This window comes from Polypterus senegalus, chromosome 2 (genome assembly GCF_016835505.1).
Source record: "Polypterus senegalus isolate Bchr_013 chromosome 2, ASM1683550v1, whole genome shotgun sequence".
In the NCBI taxonomy this organism is placed as follows: Eukaryota; Metazoa; Chordata; class Cladistia; order Polypteriformes; family Polypteridae; genus Polypterus; species Polypterus senegalus.
The window spans coordinates 184,721,830-184,742,053 of NC_053155.1; the positions used below are offsets into that span (position 1 = coordinate 184,721,830).

Here is a 20,224-nt window from a genome sequence, read left to right on the forward strand (position 1 = left end):
ATGACGTCATCACGCACACCATTTTATCAATAAAAAGCCAGTTGGATGGAAACAAGCAAATTTCGCACATTTTTTTTACGTATATTCTGTTTGTCGATAACAAAACGTCGCAAAAACTGAATGGAAACTTGCCTTATGTAACAAAATATTCTCAATGTCTGGTCATCTGTTCTTGACGTGAGAGTGAAGTTTAAGTGGGTTATGCAGCAAGAAAATTACCCAGATCACAAAAGGAAGTCTACAACTGAATGGATGTGAAGAAACAAAATTATGTTTTGCATTGGCCCAGTCAAATTTTTAACTTAAATATAAGTGAGATGCTGAGGCTCCGACTGAAATGGTCAGCTCATGTTTACCAGAGTGTCTGAATTAAAGCAGTGTTGCAAAGAAGAGTGAACTAAAGTTCCCCTACAGCAATGTGAAAGACTAGTATCAAATTATAGAAAGAATTTAGTTTCAATTATTGGTGCGAAAAGTGCTACAAGCAAGTATTAAACCTGTGGGGACAATTATTACATTTTCCCTTGGCTGATATGTGTATGGGGTATCTTTTATTCTTGAATAAAGAAAGTAATGATTTAAAAACTGTGTATTGCGTTCAGTTGAGTTTACTTTCTCTAACATTACATTTTGTCTATAGGTCTGAAGCCGTTCATTGCATAGACTAGGCAAAATCAAAGGGGCGCAAGTACTAAGTCAAAGTACTACATATCATGCCAGAGAGTGGCTATGTCTTTTTATGTTGTTTTATATTGTGCAAGTAAGAATTTCACTGTATTCTGTACACATGACAACAATGAACTTAGTATAATACATCCTTCCATCAAGACTGCATTTAAATCTCTCTTGTCTGAAACTTTAAACATTTTGGAGTAAAGTATTTTTCAAATTACAGTTTATTTTGTAGTTTTTCACTTTTGTTGGAAAATTTTCATACTGGTTCAGTAAAATCAAGTACTTTTGTGTAGCATTTTGTAGCCCAAAGTATATTAAGAAATGCTGACCTACACAAAACAAATGTTTAATGCCGTTTTACATAAACATATGTCACTGTGTTTAAGTACTCTATTAAGGCTGAAAATTTTTGGATTATATATTCCTGTCACATTTACATTTTCTTTTCACTGTTTACATTTCCACTTTGGGGAATATAAAAACATATGTGCTCTGTTTTGACCTATCTAATAATTGTACCTTCTTTCCCCAAACATAGTACAAAGTTTCCTGATTGTCATGTTGTGTGTTTTTTGTTTGTTTTTTTTTTTTTTTTTTTGCAAATAATGGAACACGCTTCCCGCTGACTTTCTAGAGGAGCCTCTTGAAAATAACCTCTCTGCATAAAGCATCCCAGGACTCTGTTTATCTAATGGCCTTATTTCAGCTTTATTAATTCATGATTTTGTTGATATCTTGCCAGTTTATCTCGGCATCACAGTAAATGCTGTAATAAATGCTTAGTATATGTATTGTATATTTTTACATTTTGTAAGTTGCTTTTCTTAAAGACATTTACTAAAAAAAAAGAACAATAATAAGACTTTCATCTGATACACATGCATAGCAATTTACTTTTTTGTTTAAAGAACAGAGAATGAATGAAAAATGTACAATATGTATGTTGAAACCGTAATCATTTGATGAACAAAATAACAGCACAGTTAAATACTGACATACAGTATGTTTGAGAAAAAGACATTTCTCCCTTAGTTCATATGCTTAAATTTTGAAAGATCTTTATGTAGTTCCTGAAAATGCTGACTCTGTAGTGCTTTATGAGCATTTAAGAGTCATGCAAAGGCCAGCATCAAGAGAAGGATTAAACGACAGAGAAGAGTAGTTAAAGATACAATATAATGGCTGAAATATTACAGTTTTGGTCAAAGTTACTTGACTAACATCTTTTTCTCTTCTCACTTCTCTTGTTTATGCAGCAAAAGTGGAAACAGGTTGTAGAGGACTGTACACAAGCAGTAGAGCTAAATCCAAGGTACATCAAAGCTCTGTTTCGTAGGGCAAAGGCATATGAACGTCTGGACAACAAGAAACAGTGCCTGGAAGGTATGTGTTGCTTTATAGTTAAAAGCATTGAAGCATAGTGGATTAGCTGCAGTATATTATGATTTCAGTCCAACAGTAATTACCTTTGATGATTTCTGTCAAACCCTTTTCTATGCTTTTCCAAGAGTAAAATGTAGAGAACTTCATGTTTAGAATTTCTTTTGCTAAATATTAGTACTTTGGTATTATTAAACTAATACTCTTCAAGGACACAACTCATGTGCATGCAAGTGTTTTTTTTTTAGTAAAATGGTTAATTGGCTTCTCCTAAGATCTGTCATTACTGATTAGTGGCTCTGTGCCAGAACTGATATCGCTTATAGTTTATTTGAGGAATTCCTTCTAAGGCCTACAGCCAGAAAGCATTAGCTATGTATACTAGACAGATTTAGTAAGTATATTTCATCTGTTGAATGCCATAGTTGAAAAAGGTCTTAAAATACACATCTAAAAACATGAGAAATTTCAGGTGCATACTTTACTGTGTTTTGTGTAACAGGACTAAGCAATTTTCAAGTAACTAATCAAACTATGCGTAAGTGCTGCACACCATTTAATTTGAACATTAAATAAATGCAGTAAAAAGTGAAGCAGTTGAAATGATACCTGAAATTGCACAAATGTCGCTTAAACAGCTGTTCGCATTTTAGAGTTCTTGAGTCATTGTAGGGGAGCTAGATAATACTGTGCTCTACTTTAAAAAAAAAATGCAGTACTAGTTGTGGTGATTAAGATTTATTTTTTTGTATGAGTTTACTTGAATTGAGATGAGGCTCAACTTTACAGAGCTAATTAAGGTTCTTTTTTAGTGAAAAGAGTAGTAGCAGGGACCTATGAGTAGATACTTAACAGCAAACCGAGTTCAGCCTGCTGAGGTATAGCACTTGCAAAATAGCTTTTGAATTATGCAGTCTTTGACAACATGGGAAAATATACATAACCATATAACCTCTATTGAATGTAAATAAACTTTAAAATTAAATTAAGCATTATACAAATAAACAAATGTAGATACCTTATACCAGGGTATAAGCTATAGATAGTACTCCTGTTAGATTTACAAATAAAATAATATTGTAGTATTCTTTTGTGTCGAGTTTTATTGGCATTTGACCTGGTATGCCTTTGAAAGCCTAATGAGCTTTCCTCCTTAATACATTTTAAAGTGTATTAGACTTCCTGTAGTTTTTCCACTAAGTCAATTTTCCATTGCAAAGATAGGCTAGTGTATATTTAATAAGGAATATCAGATATTTGCACCTTTTGCATGGGGTTGCGCGACAGCTAGTAATTTATTTTCCCAGACCTGCTACCACACGTTCTGGCATTTAGTTAGAATAACTAAGGCCCAAGGTGTGAATACTTCTGTGAGTGTGGAGCATCAACTCCAACAAAATGCTATGACCTTTTTGCTCTTTTTTTAATGTCAAGTTAAGTTTTGTTTCATTAAAATGTAATCTTCTCAAAAATCTTATTTTTCTGTGTTTATGTGGACAATTCGTATGTTGCCAAACATTAATATTCTTTTTTTTGGGGGCCTTAAATACACTTCATTGTTTAGTTAGTATTTATAGTTTATTGACAAGCAAAGAAAGAGACATAAATAGAAGGTGTTTCAGTATTAAGAGAGCATCAGTAGTAGTGGTCTTACAGTGAATTTAAAAGAAAAAAATTGTATCAAACAGGTAGGTGTGATAAGAATGAAAATTTGATTTTATAATAAGGTGAGAAAAAAGGCAGTTGTCAATTTAATAAAATATGACTTTATTATAGTTATATTTGATCTTCTTAAATTATATTCATATGTTTGTTTTTTTTAATTCAGTATCATCCTTTATCATATTTTTATAGTGAAATTTATAAATATGAAAGAGTTGATTTGCTGTCTAGAAAAATTAAGTTGAATGGTTTAATTTACAGTCCTTAACACATCTAATAGTAAAGATAAGACTTAGTTATGCAGTGATTCTGATTTGTGTCTACCACAGATGTGACAGCCGTTTGTATCCTTGAAGGATTCCAGAATCAACAGAGTATGCATTTGGCAGACAAAGTACTCAAACAGCTTGGGAAGGAAAAGGCCAAAGAAAAATACAAGGTTACATTCTACTCTCTGCTAACATACATGACCCTTATCTCATTTATTTAAATCTTATTTAGGATATATAGTAATGATTGTTCCTAAATATTACAATAAATTGTTTAACCTCAGAGTTTTCTTATGGTTTAGATTTCCACATCTATGTATAAATACTTACCCTGTGGTTAACATTTTGTGATTGTGTTGAATTTTAAATTGTTTAGTTTGAATTACTTTGTTTGTGAAAGTAAACTATTAACGGGAAAAGCTAAAGAGTCTTTTTTCCTCTCTCTGTCTCTCTCTATGGCTTACATTAAGTGTTTTTGCACCCTTTTTTAATTGTACTGGTGATATTATGTGGCCAATTAGCACTTTACTAGCCACACTACCTATTGCTCAGCTCATGCTTAACATTTGTACATTTAACATTTTTGTCTTGTTTGCTTGACCCTAACCCTCTCTGATTATCTAGGCTTGGGACTGGCACCAGGTTGTGCTGGTTTGCCCCCTTGGTAGCTAGAATTATTTCAACTTGAGAAAAATAAAAAGTGAAATTATCCTTTTATATAACTATGCCCCCGTTTTTGGACAAAATGATTATAGTCAAGTACATATGGCCATAGGTTTTTTAATTTGGATAAAGACAAACTTTTTTTTTTTCTGTTGTTAAAAACTAAGCTGTAGAATCTAGTACAGTATTGTGCTAAACCTGGGCATAACTATTGTACTCGAGGAATTTCACTCCCACACTCCATATATCCTAAACTCGGACCTCATCTCATGTATCCCAAAATGAGAAGAATTTAGACAGAACAAGACTAGTGAATGCAGTACAACTATTATACACACATAATCAGTGATTTTGTAGTTAGGGTGACTGTAGATTACCTCTGAAATATTCTGTCCTTGGTGATTATAGATTAACTCGGTTGTAGTTATCTACTTTTAAACAGAGGTGACTCTGATTCTAGACCAGATGTCTTAGACACTTATTTCCTGTAAGCAGTCTGCCCTGTTTTGTTTTTAGTTAAAGTGTAGTTCTTATCTTCTTCTTCCTCAACTTAGAACCGAGAACCTTTGATGCCATCTCCACAGTTCATCAAGTCCTACTTCAGCTCCTTTACAGATGACATTATTTCTCAGCCGCTCTTGAAGGGAGAGAAGGCAGATGAAGATAAAGACAAGGAGGGTGAAGCTGCTGTAGTCAAAGAAAGGTGAGGCATTAAAGGCTTGAAGACTTATAAATCCTATTGTGAATTTTCGAAGGCCTTCTGTGTTTTAAGTCTTCCCTTTTTATTATATGGTATTTGTTACATTGAGAGAGTTTGTACTTGACTATGCCACTTGCTAGATAGTCTGTGACATCCACTGTTGAAATCAAAACGTTTGTGCCATTAATAAGCCGAAGTAGTTTAACTCTTGTATAGTAGTATTTTCCGTAATTGTATGAGACTTTTCAGATACTTTGTGTTATATAACAATGAAAACGACATATATTCTGAAGCTTAGAGTTAGCTAGTGACCAAATAGTGTTCAGCAAACAAGCTAAATGAGCAAGCCTCACTAAACTTGACAAGCCTGGCTTATTACAGCCTTTTTTTGGTTGCAGAAAAGATTAGGGTAAGATATGCTCACTGAGACAGATAATCATCCCCTGTAAAAGGGAAAGAATACCTCTGAGAACTTCTTTAGCATTTCTTGCTGCATTCTTGGGTATACATTATAAAAGTTTAAATTAATCTGATTTATTCATTACAAAGTGGTAACATTGAAGAGCTAAAATTTCACAAATCCATGACCTTTAGGAGCATCCATGATATGAGCATTCCTTTAAAATCAAATGAATGAGAGAGTTTGGATTGCATGTTGAGCTTTTACATCACTAATACCAAGACTTTCCAAGGACAGGACAGATCCATTGACATTCCCTGGTAAACCACTCGAGGCTGACTATGTAAAGTACAGACCATTTCATAGCATCAGTAGAAGTCATTTTTAAATTACATTAATGTGGATTTCCTGTTGTATTTTGCTATCAGTCATAAAAATATGTACAGTGTGTACACATCTTTTATCATGCAGAAAATTATGATGACTTTCAAGGGAATTGAATAGTTTTGCATTACACCGTATTGTGTTGGTCCCACTTGTGGCACCGAAACACCTCTGACCAGTTGAAGCATGAACTCAGCAAGACCTCTGAAAGTGTTCTGTGTTGTCTGGCACCAAGACATTAGCAATAGATCCTTTAAATCCTGTATGTTGTGAGGTGGTCCTCCATGGGTCAGACTTGTTTTTTCAGCACATCTGATGGATGCTTGATCTGGGGAATTTAAACCATTCCTGAACAAATTCTGCAGTGTGGTAGGGCACATTATTCTGCTGAAAGAGGCCACTGTCATTAGGGAATACAATTGCCTTGAAGGGGTGAACATGGTCTACAACAATCTTTTGGTAGGTAGTACATGTCAAAGGAGCATCCACATGAATGGCAGAACCCAGTTTTCTCAGCAGACTATTGCCTGGAGCATCACACTGCCTCCTTCAGCTTATCTTCTTCCCGTAGTTCATTTTGCTGCCATTTCTTCTAGCTGTTCACATAATTTAATAGAAAACTTGATTTATCAGACCAGGCCACTATTGCTCCACGGTCCACTTCTGGCACTCACATGCCCATCTTAGGCGCTTATGGCAGTGGACAGGGCTCAGCATGGACTCATCTCATCTGTGGCTACACAGCAAGCTGCATTGCAGTATATGTTCTGTCACCTTTTTCTCATGGCCAGCATCAAATTTTTCAGCAATTTGTCCTCCTACTTCCACCACATCACCTTCAAAAACTGACTGTTCACTTGCTTCCTAATATACCCTAGGACTTGACAGGTACCATTGTAAAGAGATATTCAATATTATTCACTCCACCTGTCAATGGTTTTTATGTTGTGGCTTATAGAGATGTGTTGTGTGTATGTATATGTATAATTTAATTATGTAATGCATAGATTCAGAGCTATAATGTAGTTATGCATTCAGTCAGTCTGCTACAGATTGCTGCGCATCCTTCCTTTCTTAATTGTGGACATATTTATAATTTTTATATTATTTCATGTTTGTATTATTCATGCAACTCAAGTATAAACTTGTTTGGCTGCTGAGTAGACCACTTGTTATGTTTTTCTATTTTAAATTAATTTAAAAAAAAAAAAACTTTGAACAGGATGGATCATGTTTGTTATTTTTCCAAAATATTTCTTTATACACCATGTAGTGGCATGGAAAAGTATGGGCACCCTTGGTTAATATTGTCTGTTACTATAAATAGTTAAGTGAGCAGAAGATGAACTGATCACCAAAAGGCATAAAGTTAAAGATAAGCATTTTGTTCAAGATTAGTGTTGTATTGTTTTTGTTTTGTGCAATTGTACACTGAAAAAAGGAAAATGCATCTCAAGATAAATTTGAGGTCTCAGTTAACTTTTACTAAGGTCTCAGACCTTAATTATCTTGTTAGGGCTATAGCTTGTTCACGGTCATTTGTAGGAAACCCCAGGTGATGCAAATTACAAAGCTGTTCAAATTATTTGACTCCTCGAACCTTTTCCTGACAATCAGCAGCCATGGGCTTCTCTAAGCACACTGAAAATAAAATACAGTAATTGATGGCAAAGCGTTTTCAGGTAGCTGTTATTAGGAAATGGCAGTTAACAGGAGCAGAGGAGGTCAAGTTGAGGTCTGAAAGACCAAGAAAACTTTCTGAAAGAAATGCTAGTTGGATTGCTAGAAAGGCAAATAAAAACTGACTGCAAAAGACCTACAGGAAGATTTAGCAAACTCTGGAGTTGTAGTGCACTGTTTTACTTTGCAGCGACACCTGAACAAATATGACTTTTGTGTTAGAGTTGGCAGAATAAAACCTCTCCTGCATCCTAGCCACAATATTCAGTGCCTAAAGTTTGCAAACTTTGAATATCTAAACAAGCTTGATGCATTTTGGAAACCAGTCCTGCAGACCGATGAAGTCAAAGTAGAACTTTTTGGCAAATGTATGTTTGGAGGAAAAAGGATGCTTAATTCCAGGAAAGTAACACCTCTTCAACTAAGTATGGGGGCTTGTTGATCATGCTTTGTGCTTGTGTTTCAGCCAGTGGCACAGGGAACACATCATTGGTAGAGGGAAGAGTGGATTTAAATAAATTCCAGCAAATTCTGGAAGCCAATATCCCTCATCTGTAAAATGTTGAAGTTAAGTTAGTTAAGTATGTTTTTACATTTAATTTTCTCTTGCTTCCAAGAGTTAAGAAGGTTGTACAAACAAGATAATGGTCTGAAATACACCTCAAAAGTTACAATGGAGTTGCTCTAGAAGCACAAGCTAAAGGTTTTGACATGACCTTCACAATTCCCTGACCTAAACCTCATTACAAATCTGTGGATAGATCTCAAAAAAGTAGTGCATGCAAAATGGCCCAAGAATCTGGCAGAATTAGAAGCCTTTTGCAAATTAGAATTCAAAGAAACGTAGATGGCTACCAAAAGCGATTACAAGCTGTGATACTTGCCAAAGGGGTGTTATTAAGCACCGTACATCTCGGTGCCCAAACCTTTACTTCTGGTCTTTTTCATTTTTTTTGGTATGTTGTACCTGTGAATGATGGAAATGAAAATGCAATATTGCTTAAAATATTAAAGAAATATGTCATATTCATGGCTCACAAAATTTCAAAATCCCTGGTAGCCCTTCGGGGAGGCAATCTTGAGATTTTGGTAGCCTGAAAAGAATTTAAGTAGCCTGAATAAAAAACTCAGTCTCTTAATACAGAAAGTTAGATATAGTCAAAAAATTTATTAAAAGAATTTATTTTCAAAACAAAAATGCCAACAATCATGCATAAATCATTCAACAATCAAGTAACAGTTATCAACATAAATATGCATTTGGTTCTAACTGAATTGAAACTTGTATGAACAATATGATGAATTTAACCATGAACCCATCTGTGTCAGATTCTGAATCCCAGATCTCAACTGAAACTACAGATGAGAGAGTACCACACAATGTTGATGGTACAGCTTCATCAGCTTCCACCCTTGGCTTCTGTGCATTAGTTTCTACTTCTCTGTTCTTTGATCTTGCCGGTGTGTTATTTTCCCGATGTCTTGAACCTTTTCCAGAATACATCCAGGAACTAATTGCCTTGTCTGGGCAACAAGTTTCAAACAATTCCCCATTTATAGAGAGATGGCTTGAGGTCATTCAGTGTTTCAGATTGTGTGACAAGATAATTCACCTCTTCATCTCCATAATTTACCAGTTCTTCTCTGGGGCGGGGAACAGTAGAAGGGTCAAAAACTTTGCAATAAGAGAGAGGCTTTTCAGACAGATTTTTAAATGTGCTGTCCATGTACTTAACTCTGTTGTAAATAATCTTCTGAAACTCTGCCCTAAGGGTACCTTTGTCTGTCCCCTCACTACTTCTAGCTTGTCGTTGGCTTTTTATGAACTGAGTTCCACAGTATGCCCATGCTACTGTCATCTTTCAGTGTGAACTTTGTTTCCAAGATTTTGTGGTATTCTTCTGATTTTGTTTGCAGTCTTGAGTTAGCATGATGTGGTGCTTTCCACTAACTGATTTGTTTGCATGATATTCTCCATATGCACATCAGTGGCAGTGTAATTTTATACATCTCAGCCTGCTTGGCAGCCACTGTGTGCTTATCAGGCCACTGAAATCAGCCACTTTCTCATTAAGCAGTTCACTTATTTCACTTGGTTCTTGGTTCTTTTCACTTCTTTGGAGAATTATAGTACAGTATATCTTAAAGATGATTTACAGATGGTTTTACATTTAGCAATACAGAGCTCCATATGCACAAAGCATACAATTATACAACTCAAAATTATATATCGTTCACATCTGTCTCAACTAAAACTCTCCAAAATGTTTCCAGGGCATGATCCAACCTGCGAACGTTGCAACCAAGCCCCAGCCTCACTGAGTCACATGTTCTGGGCCTGCACCAAATTAACATTATTCTGGACAAAAAATTTTAATTACCTTTCAGACAGCCTGGGACTCACAATCCCTCCTAACCAATTAACAGCTGTGTTTGGGGTTTTCCAGAGGGGCTTAAAGTGGAGAAGGACAAACAAATTGTGATGGCATTCACTACACTCTTGGCACGCAGACTCATTCTGATAAACTGGAAGAACCCAAACTCTCCTCTTTTAAGTCAGTGGGAAACTGATGTGTTATATTATTTGAAATTGGAAAAATCAAATACTCAGTTAGAGGATCCGTACAGACTTTTTTCAAAACATGGCAGGATCTAATCAGTAATATTTTAAAATAAGTTTATAAAGCACAGAGAATTTATTAATTTAGGTATGTTAACAAGTCTTAAATTTTACGCCGTTTGGCTTGCTCTCTCTCTCTCAGGGGTGGGGATCGATCTGTTCTTAACTCAATTCTTCTTTTTGTAAAAACTTGATTGCTTTGTATGGATTGTAATAAAATTAATAAAAAAAAAAAGAAGGTTTACAGTGTATACTCACACTTGACCAGATACTCACAACCTTTCACACTATCCAATACTGCAAGTTATAATTTGTGTGCCACACATTGGATTTTTATGATGTGGGGTATCTGCTGTTTCAGTCTCACAGCTACCCCTGTTTTCTCATCCATCATCACTGCAGCTCCATCTAAATTTGCACACACTACTTTCTCCTTCCATGTCTCTTCACTGATACCCATTGTGTTCACTACCTCATCAATAGCTTGCTAAAACACCTGATGCATTTGCTCTCTACACTGGTTAACATTTGATCATGTAAGTGGATATGACACCATTATCTTTCACTTACCTGACATGAACCAACACTTGTTCTATGATGCCAACGTCTGTGCTGCCATCTGCAAGAACTGATAAAAATTTGTTTTCTTGTATTTCCTTTTCAGTCTGATCTCTTGACGTTTGTGCTATTACTACAATACATTCTCTGTATGCATGATCATTGCGATAAGTAGAACCAAGATCTAGGCCATTTACGACTTGAAGTTTGCACAGGGTGTTACATTTTGCTAATGGTAGTTCACTTTTGGCAACATTGTATGCTGTTCTGAAAACGTTTGTCAAGACTTCATGTTGTGCTTTGTTCATTTTTGTTATGTTCTTTGCTATTAGTGTTTGTTCAGAGGCAGAAGCTGCTGACTGGGAACCCATACAATTCTTGTGATGCTCAGATTTGTCATGCTTTCTGATTGGGTCTTAACTTAAATTACTGCTTTCAGTAACAAAAACACTCGTCTAGTTGGAACATTGTGTCATTTAGCTTATCAAGTTGCAGCCATGGAAATTCCTTTGTCCTTGACATCAAAAAGTTGTGATTTCTTTTTACCTCATAGTCAGATATTTCTGAATTCTTCCACTTTGTGGAGGTTTGCTCTTTTTCCTCTGTTCACTGTTCTTCATTTTGACTTGTCTGTTTTTGCGGAGTAGGGCTGATAAATTTGTGTAAATGCACATACACACACACACACACAGGTGTCGGCAACTTTGCACACTATAATTAAATTAGATTCATGGCCCATGCAAACACTACAGAGCCTGTAAAGGGACATGGGCAAAAAAAAAATCCTTAAATTTCTGTGTGAGCACCAGAAAGGTGTAAAGGATTTTTCTGTTTGTCCCTTTAGGGGCTCCATAAAACTCTTATCATTTAGCAACAGTAAATAGATTATTATACGTTTTTACATGGGGTAGCAGAAATGCATCAATTGTGATTGCCAGACATCATATTGTAATAATTTGGTTGGAGATTCAGGGGGCAGATGTGGCTGGACATCTACTGAGCACTGTACTGCACTGTTCTTACATACCGTGCTGCACTTTTTTTATCTGCACACTTGCTGCTCTAGCACAGTGTGTGCACCACCTCGCTCTCACCAACGCCTAGACAGAACATCTCTGTTCCAGCAACTTCCACACTTCATCCTGTCTCTTGTGTTCTGCGCTTTATTTGCGCATTGCACTGCACCTTCTGAAAGCACAGTGCCCGTGCTTATTAGCTGTCCATGACCCTCTGATTCTCCAGCTGGATCATTACACTATGAAACAGAGAAGAGAGAAGTAAACTCATTTCTCATGCACATAAGCATATATGTTGGTGCCGACAAATTGTCATGATTAAAAACCTATTTGTTCCATGAACGTTTTTATTCAAATAGCAAGTCATGAGAGTGGAAAAAACAAATAAAGGAGGGAATTTGATTTCACTCGGAGTATAATTTCAGGTAGCCCATCAGATGAGGCGGTGTTTTGGTAGCCTGATGGGAAAAGTTAATAGCCCCGGGACGATGGGCTACCAGTTTTGCGAGCCATGATCTTTAACTTTATGCCTTTTGGTGTTCAGTTTATCTTCTGCTCGCTTACCTGTTCACATTAAGGGTGTCCAAACTTTTGCATGCTACTGTATATTCCATCAGCATCACACTTAGGGTCATGGACCCCATAGATGTTAAACAATTCTGTTTTTGGGCTCTAATAGATTATTGCTTCTTGGTGCTCCTTAAATGTCACAAGCACAAAAAATTGACTGTTGTGGCCAGTGCCCCAAACCTGACACAGACGCCAGGCACAAGTCCAGCACACACAAAGGCCTTACTCAGTGGGAAATACTTCCCAAAATGTTTTTCACTAATGCACAGTACAAAAGCACCAATCAGGACAGATAATAAAGCACACAGCTCTTTTCTTCTCTTCTTTATCCTTCCTCCTCCACTCCTCCTCCTGGCAAGCTTTGTCCTCCTCCTCCTCCCGACTCTGGCTCCTGGAATGAAGTGATGCAGTCCCTTTAATGCTGCATCCTGGAGCACTTCAGGTAGTCCATCAACATTATCCAGAAGTACTCCCAGGTGTGGTGGAAGCTCGAAGTACGGCTCTGCAGCACCCCCTGGCTCAATTCACGGAACCCAACAGAGCAGTGCCAAACTCCAGTTCTCATGGAGCACTGTGGGAATCAGAGGTGCCACTACAACCCATGTGGCTGCCATCTAGTGATCTGGTTGAGACAGTGTCCTGTGCACATGTGATCCCTTGGTCCTTTCTTTACCATAACCCCCCCCCATCCCCCCCATCTGACACAGACAGGCACATCAAAATGTACACTAAGAAAAAATAAAGACTTTAACTGAACAGAATCTGAGGTAGTAGCAATAACTTTTTTCTACTTTTGAAAAAAAAAAAAAAGCATTTTTCCCACATTTAACCCAGGCACATATCAGAGTACATAAAATCAAAAAGTACAATATAAATTGTTTCCTTCTAAAATAAAATAAATATTTTGGCCATATATGACCCAGGTACATCACAAAGTGCATTTAGCCATATATGACCCAGGTACATCACAAAGTGCATTTAACAGAAGAACTCTCAATGGTCTCAAAGCTGTCAGTGCATAAACCTATAACAAGTGGTAACAGTGAAAAATACACATGAATACTATGTCTATTGCACACTGAGGAAACATAGGGTGGCTTTAAATCAGCACATGTGTGATTATCAGTGACTTTTTTGCAAACAAAAAGGTGGTGGTGTGCATATGTTGCGTTTGTAGAGTTTGAGGTACTGTGAAGGTATATTGTGGCCTAGAGTTCTAGTGCTATTTGTTTTGTTTATTTAGTGAAAAAACATAACATTTGAAATTGAAAAATATAAATGAAAGTATAATAATTCTTTACATTTATATAGTGCTTTACTTGCTACTCAAAGTACTTTGCAAAAACTCCATGCAGGGATTACCCGGGACACAAACCTATGATCTCCTTATTGTAAAGTAGCGACACTACCATTACACCACCTGCGTAGGTGTACTGTTCTGCATAAAATTGTGCTTGATAGTTTAGAATTACAAACGCAGAATTTTTTAAATTGAAGAATATTAACCACAGGTTAAATGAGTTCTATATTCTACAAAAAAATTGTTATGTAGTCCATTAAAGCAATCAGTGCTTAAGTTTTAAAGAAAATTTCAAACTTTTTGCATGTTTTTACCAAATGCAGCCTTTCTAATTTATTCTTTGCTTTGGGTGTTAATTGCTAATAGTTGTCCTTGTAACAGCCATGAATCCATATGATCAAAGCATGTGAGTTGAGGGCCAACCAATCATATGAAAAGTGTGGAGACGATGCTTGTCAGTAACAAAGCTTTCATTGAAGTAACAAAACCCATGTTCGCACTCACTTGATGAAACTGGAATACAACCAAGACGTGGCACACAATTGATTATAAAATTATTTAATATGTAGTCAATGCCACAACCAACTGGCATGGCCCAGGTGCAGGTACAACCATACTGAAGTGTACTGTCACACAACAGCACACTGAATTGTGGGTTGAATGTTGCTAGGATACGTGGAGTGCTGTACTGGTGTTTGTTCCTCTCCTTTTTTTTTTTTTTTTTTTTTTTTGTGTGTTTCTGGCAGGACCACAGGCTTGGGTGACTTCAGTGCTGCATGTGGCCTTTGGGCCGCCATTTGAATAGGCTGGGCCTAGACCCTTTTTGAGTTATCAATAAAACAACTGTGTGTTAGGGAACAATTTAAACCTGAACTATAAGACTACGCTGATTCAAGTGAAACTTGATCAGCTGTTTTAATTTCATAAGCCTGCTTGTTGGAGTGTCCACTAGAGCCACATACAGTGAACATTACAAAAGCAGTATAAAAGAAAGTATTTTAAGATATGTTTATATGTGAGGCTGTTTTTCTTTTTTTTTTTTTTCTTCTTAAAAACCAAGATTGCAAATATAATCTGATCCCTACTTTTGCATGCTGGGTACAGCATCCTTTGGCACAGCTTTTCCTATACTCTTTGCAATATTTTTATATTTTTATAGAACTATTGATATTGAGCAAGTGAGGTGTCCATTTTCTTTTACTCAACACTTTCAGTGTAGCAGTTAAAAAGTGTTTTATGTCAGATGTGTACTATTAGATACTAGTTTTGTGTATGTTACAGCTTTCTTAAAAAGACATGCTAAGTTTTGTAACCATAATATTTTAGTACTTCATAATGCTGTTGATCTTTATAAGACTTCCAGGGTTATTGTGAATAAGATAAAACATTGGCAGTCTGCCACAATATTTCAAGGTGAACATGTAGGCATGCCTCTATGATCCAAAACGTGTTAATGTCATCACTAAGTGGTGTTAAGTTTTGATCTCTCATGACCATATAAACTGGTTATAGTGGAAGTTCCAATGTACTTTTGCAAACCTTTTTCTCATGAACCAAAATTTTTTTTGTTTTTGCAACCCTTTCAGAATAATGGGAAAACCGACTAGATACGATGAAACAATGCATTTCTCCATCACTAACTTATAGATTTTAAAATTTTATTGCAGATTGCTTTTTGTTAGTTTGAGTTACACGTTTTCTTCTTCACAGGTCTATGGTGTTACTTTTTATTTTAAGGTTAGTTATTAATAATTGTAACCTCATTCTCCCAGAATGCATGAGTTTGGTCCAAGCATTCTAGTTTCCTCTCACATCCCAAACATGTTTGTTTTAGGTTAATATGTTTAAATTGGCATAGAGTTCAGTACAATTGGGTTTTTGCACAAGCGTACTCTGCAGATGTAGCAGTTCATCCAGGTCACTTGTTATCACTTTGCTATATAAATCAGCTTTAGTTTTGTATATTCAAATCAAATCAAAGGATTGATCTGCAGTTTATTAAGATGCTTTGGATTCCACTTTTATCAAGGTGCCAATAGTAATTAAATAAGCTGTATGTTTAAGTAATTATCTAATCAACATGAAGTGTCATCATTACTATGGTTTAAAAATGTCATTTTTTAACGCACTGGTTCAAAAGCAACTGACATACAATATTTTGCTGTTTTTAATAAGATAAATAATGCAATCCTCCAAACTTTTTGTATTTAGTGTTCTGTACATTTTAAATGATAGAGCATTGTGGGGAAGGCTTGAGTTTCACTTTTGTCTGACCTGATTAACACAGTTCATTTATTGAAAACACATTAGGCTAACCAGTCTGTTTTTCGTCTGTTTCTGCCAGTTAAACAGAAACATCGTTAGTAACAGAGGTGTGTCAAACATGCTATTTTTGAGAGCCAACCATTAGAATTTTGTCTTTGCATGTTTTCCTGTGTACACCATCATATTAAAAAACTTTTGTGGTATAACAGGAGTGCAGTAGATTAAAATATTTGAGAGATTTGGAATTGTTATAGGTACAGTATTAAATTAATTCAGTGCTTTAAGTAATATAATATGCAGTCTATAAGACATCACTTTCCTCCTACACTGAATTTTATAAATTTCACAGTTGAAATCCTTAGAGACCAAGGTTTGTATGCCAAAGTTTGGGTACCTATCAAATTCACTGTTTTACTAGATCCTTAAGTGAAAGGAATTTAACGCTACCCCTGAACTGTAACATGGCAAATTTCTGAAAATTTTTAAAAACTATATATTTGATAAATTTTGAAGATTGATATTTAAAAGCTTCTAGTTAGTTGTAAAAACTCTGTGCTATCCTATTTTTAAAGTCTTGATGATGTATTAAACTATCCAATACACTTTTTTAATCTTCAAAGCAGTTTTAAACCTTAGAGCATCCATCCTGCTCTTGTTTAGTAACAATTATGAATATCTAAATTAAAGAAAGATATGGATAATAGTGCTTAATTAATGCACTGTCAATAAAGAGAGCGAGATTATGATGGCATGCATGTTTTATACTTTTACTAAACAGCAAGTAACTATAAAGTCGTTGCTTTAAATTGTTGAAATTGCTTTCCCACAGTGTTTTTGATGATTGTTCTATGAATCATTTTATTGTGTATTCTATTAATCAAAATAGCCTCCTTAGTTTCAGTTTCCTTCTCGTTTTTTCCCCTGCAGGTCGGGTTACCTTAAGGCTAAGCAGTTCATGCAGGAGGAAAACTATGATAAAATCATCACTGAATGTACTAAAGAAATAGATTCACATGGGAAGTACACTGCTGAAGCACTATTACTGAGAGCTACTTTTTATCTTTTAATTGGCAATGCCTCCGCTGCTAAGCCGGATCTTGACCAGGTCATCAGTATGGAGGATGCCAATGTCAAGGTGATTATATGCTGGAAATTGTAAATATTAAAAACACATATTGGAAAATTCATCTTAAGCCCCCTTTATATTTACACATCAATTTATGTTGTAATAGTGTGCTTAGTAGAACTTTTCACCTGGGTAGAGGGTAGTTCATTCAGGCTAAAAAGACTACTGTTGATGCATTTTAAGTTGAGTTAATGAAACGTACAATAGGTTTAACTGTAATATATATAATATACACTGCAGCACTATGTTCAAACATTAACTTTCTTGTATTGATAGAGTTCCCTGACTTGCACATTATCATTTCTGATGGGGTAAGGCTACAACAGCATCATGCCCACAATACCTCCAAAAATGAATGGTGAAGAATTATTTTATGATGTTGCTTGAAAGTGTTGAAAGAAGGGTAGTGTTTTTGGCATGTTGACCATTAATGCAAATATTATGTATAAAGGCATCAGCTGCAGTAAGTATCTGTATCCTGTGTCTTGGTCACTTACTTTCATCAAGGCAGGGAAGATATCATCTCTAAATAAACCAGCAGCAAGTCTCCTCACAATAGTGTGGCAGCACAAGGCTGACATTGGAAAGGAGTCATATTTCCAGATATTACTGTAAAAACAATACTTGGGTCAGATATACAGTACACCCCCAAAATTCGCAGGAGCGTTCCTGGAGCACCTGCAAATTGTGAAAAACTGCAAATTTTGGATGTGGTTAAAAAAAGCCTATTTTCATAGTTTAAACCTAAATATGCCCCTAAAACACTTTCATTACAAAATCAGCTTAATACATTACCTAAAAATAAAAAATGTAAAGGTAAACCTGTATACTGTACTGCTATGTCTCCCACAGTGCTAGAATGTAAAATACCGATGTTATCGCTATATGTACTGTAATTCATGCAAGTGCATTTTCTTTGCCAGAAGCCTTAGATGGTGCAGTTCGTTTCAGTGGCATTTTGGGGCTTTAACCCTTAAACTGCCACATACTTGGGTGTTAATGCATCCCTGGATACCAAATACTTTTTTGCTGCACTTTAAGTAAACGTTACAATTAACAAAGAAAATGTGAAATTTTAATGGAACACATTTTTTTTTTCATGCAAAGAGCATCAAAATTACTGCAACATTGATCATTTTACACACTGCTAATGAACTGTAAAAACTATTTTAAAAACTACTGGAACAATATGTACAAAGTGCAGCTGATGCCATGGATGAAAAAAAAAAATCACTAAGCCAACTGCGATTGAACAGGCTGCGAGGTAAGCGTTGATTCTCTCAGGCTCCTCTAGTGCAGCGGGTCAGTCCCAGGGACAGGGTGTCACGCTTGGGTCACAGAATTGCACAGAAACACAGGAGATTGTAGAGACAGGAACTTTATTCAAACACTTCAAACAAACATGTCTCTTTCAGAAGTTAAAATAGCTCAGTATGCAGTTATCAATTAAAGAATAGACAAACATCATAGGGGAGCACAACCCCCAACAGGAGCAGAGAATGTCTTGGGGAGGAGAGAGAAACAAAGCAATCAGCCAAAAAGGACAGGCACGGTTCAGACATTTTAGTAAGCGTAGCGTTGTGCGAGAAGCCACAGTCGAGAAGATGGTGATTTATATATTTTTATGGTGGAGATTCCAGCCTTGACCCGACGCGCGTGCACTCACAAATGGAGACAAAAACAAAGCAAACAGCAAATAAAGAATGTAATGAAAACAAATTAAATAAGAAAATGATACCACCCCAGTTCCCCTTACGGTGATTACACATTAAATACAACAAAGCACAAACAAAACACCCACAGTAAATTATGAAAAAGTTGATTAAAAACGGCAATGGATGAAAATAGATAGTTCAGAGATCTGCACGTTGAATGGGAAAGTAAAGATAGACCTAAAGGTAGTTTCTGAAATGGTGAAGACGGGTGGACGGTTCAAGAGCGCCTTTCTTTGCAGGATGACCATGAATCCACTTACAGTCCTCATGTACTGTATACAGCAGATGGCAGACAATCCAAACGCACAAAATGATCCAGGACAAAATTAATAAGTACAGGTAACCCAACAGAAGGAAGGCAGACAGACAGGAACTTGAAACACAAATTATTGCTTTTGGTCACCGTCCCTCATTTTAAAAGCTGCACTGACATCCTTTGACCTCAACAACCCCAGCACCCTCAGCAAGAGACCAATCAGAGCCACTACAGGGACTGCTGGGAGTTGCAGTTTCAAATTCTATTGGCTACTTTCACCATCCCAAGTCACGGTTCTCTCCACAATACAGTATTGCCATGAAAAAGCCATAAAATTGCGGAGGATATTTGCGGTTTCCACGAACAATTATTAGTTAGGTTCTAAGGAAAAGTCCGCGAATGACTGAGGCCGCGAACTCTGAACCGCAACTTCGCGGGGTCTACTGTACTTCTGTGGTCTGACCTAGCAAAGCATGTTGTTTTATTTTAGCTAAGTGTTTCCTGGGAAGATGACATGAAATTTCAATAAGCAATAAAAGAAAATATAAGGAAAACAGAGTCTGAATACCATAGGCAAGACTGGAGTTTCAGCTGCATACCCATGAAGATGGGTTGTAGGATGTTTGTGGACAGGTTTTTGTGTAAAGCAATTACCGTGTTAAGCATTACTGGTACGCATGAGTGAAAGGGTACTTCAGCCAACAGTAAGCACAAGATCATAGTCTAGTGTGAAGAACTGTCTGTGTCCTCGTTGTACACGCTGAATAACAGGGAGTAGGTAGTGTTATATCTCCTCAAAGGTCTATCGGCGTGCTGATGTACACAGTTTATATAGAAAAGTCGGTAGGAGCAGGACTGTCTCCCTTAGTGCTGCAAATGGACATATTATTCTTATAAATAAAGGCTGGTAATAGGCAGAACTTTATTTGTCCCCAAGAGGATATATGATCTGAGCTAACAGTATGCGTATATTGACTAAAGGGAA

The 20,224-nt window shown here is 36.3% G+C and overlaps 1 protein-coding gene across 1 annotated transcript in view; it reads left to right on the plus strand.

The window, feature by feature from the left end:
* tomm70a (translocase of outer mitochondrial membrane 70 homolog A (S. cerevisiae)) overlaps positions 1-20,224 on the plus strand; it is an 87,425-nt gene that overhangs the window by 42,697 nt on the left and 24,504 nt on the right. Inside the window, exons 3-6 of the mRNA XM_039744996.1 lie at positions 1,932-2,058; positions 4,047-4,156; positions 5,204-5,352; positions 17,070-17,277. Of these exons, the coding sequence (XP_039600930.1) occupies positions 1,932-2,058; positions 4,047-4,156; positions 5,204-5,352; positions 17,070-17,277 (594 nt within the window). The remainder of the gene's footprint in view (positions 1-1,931; positions 2,059-4,046; positions 4,157-5,203; positions 5,353-17,069; positions 17,278-20,224) is intronic.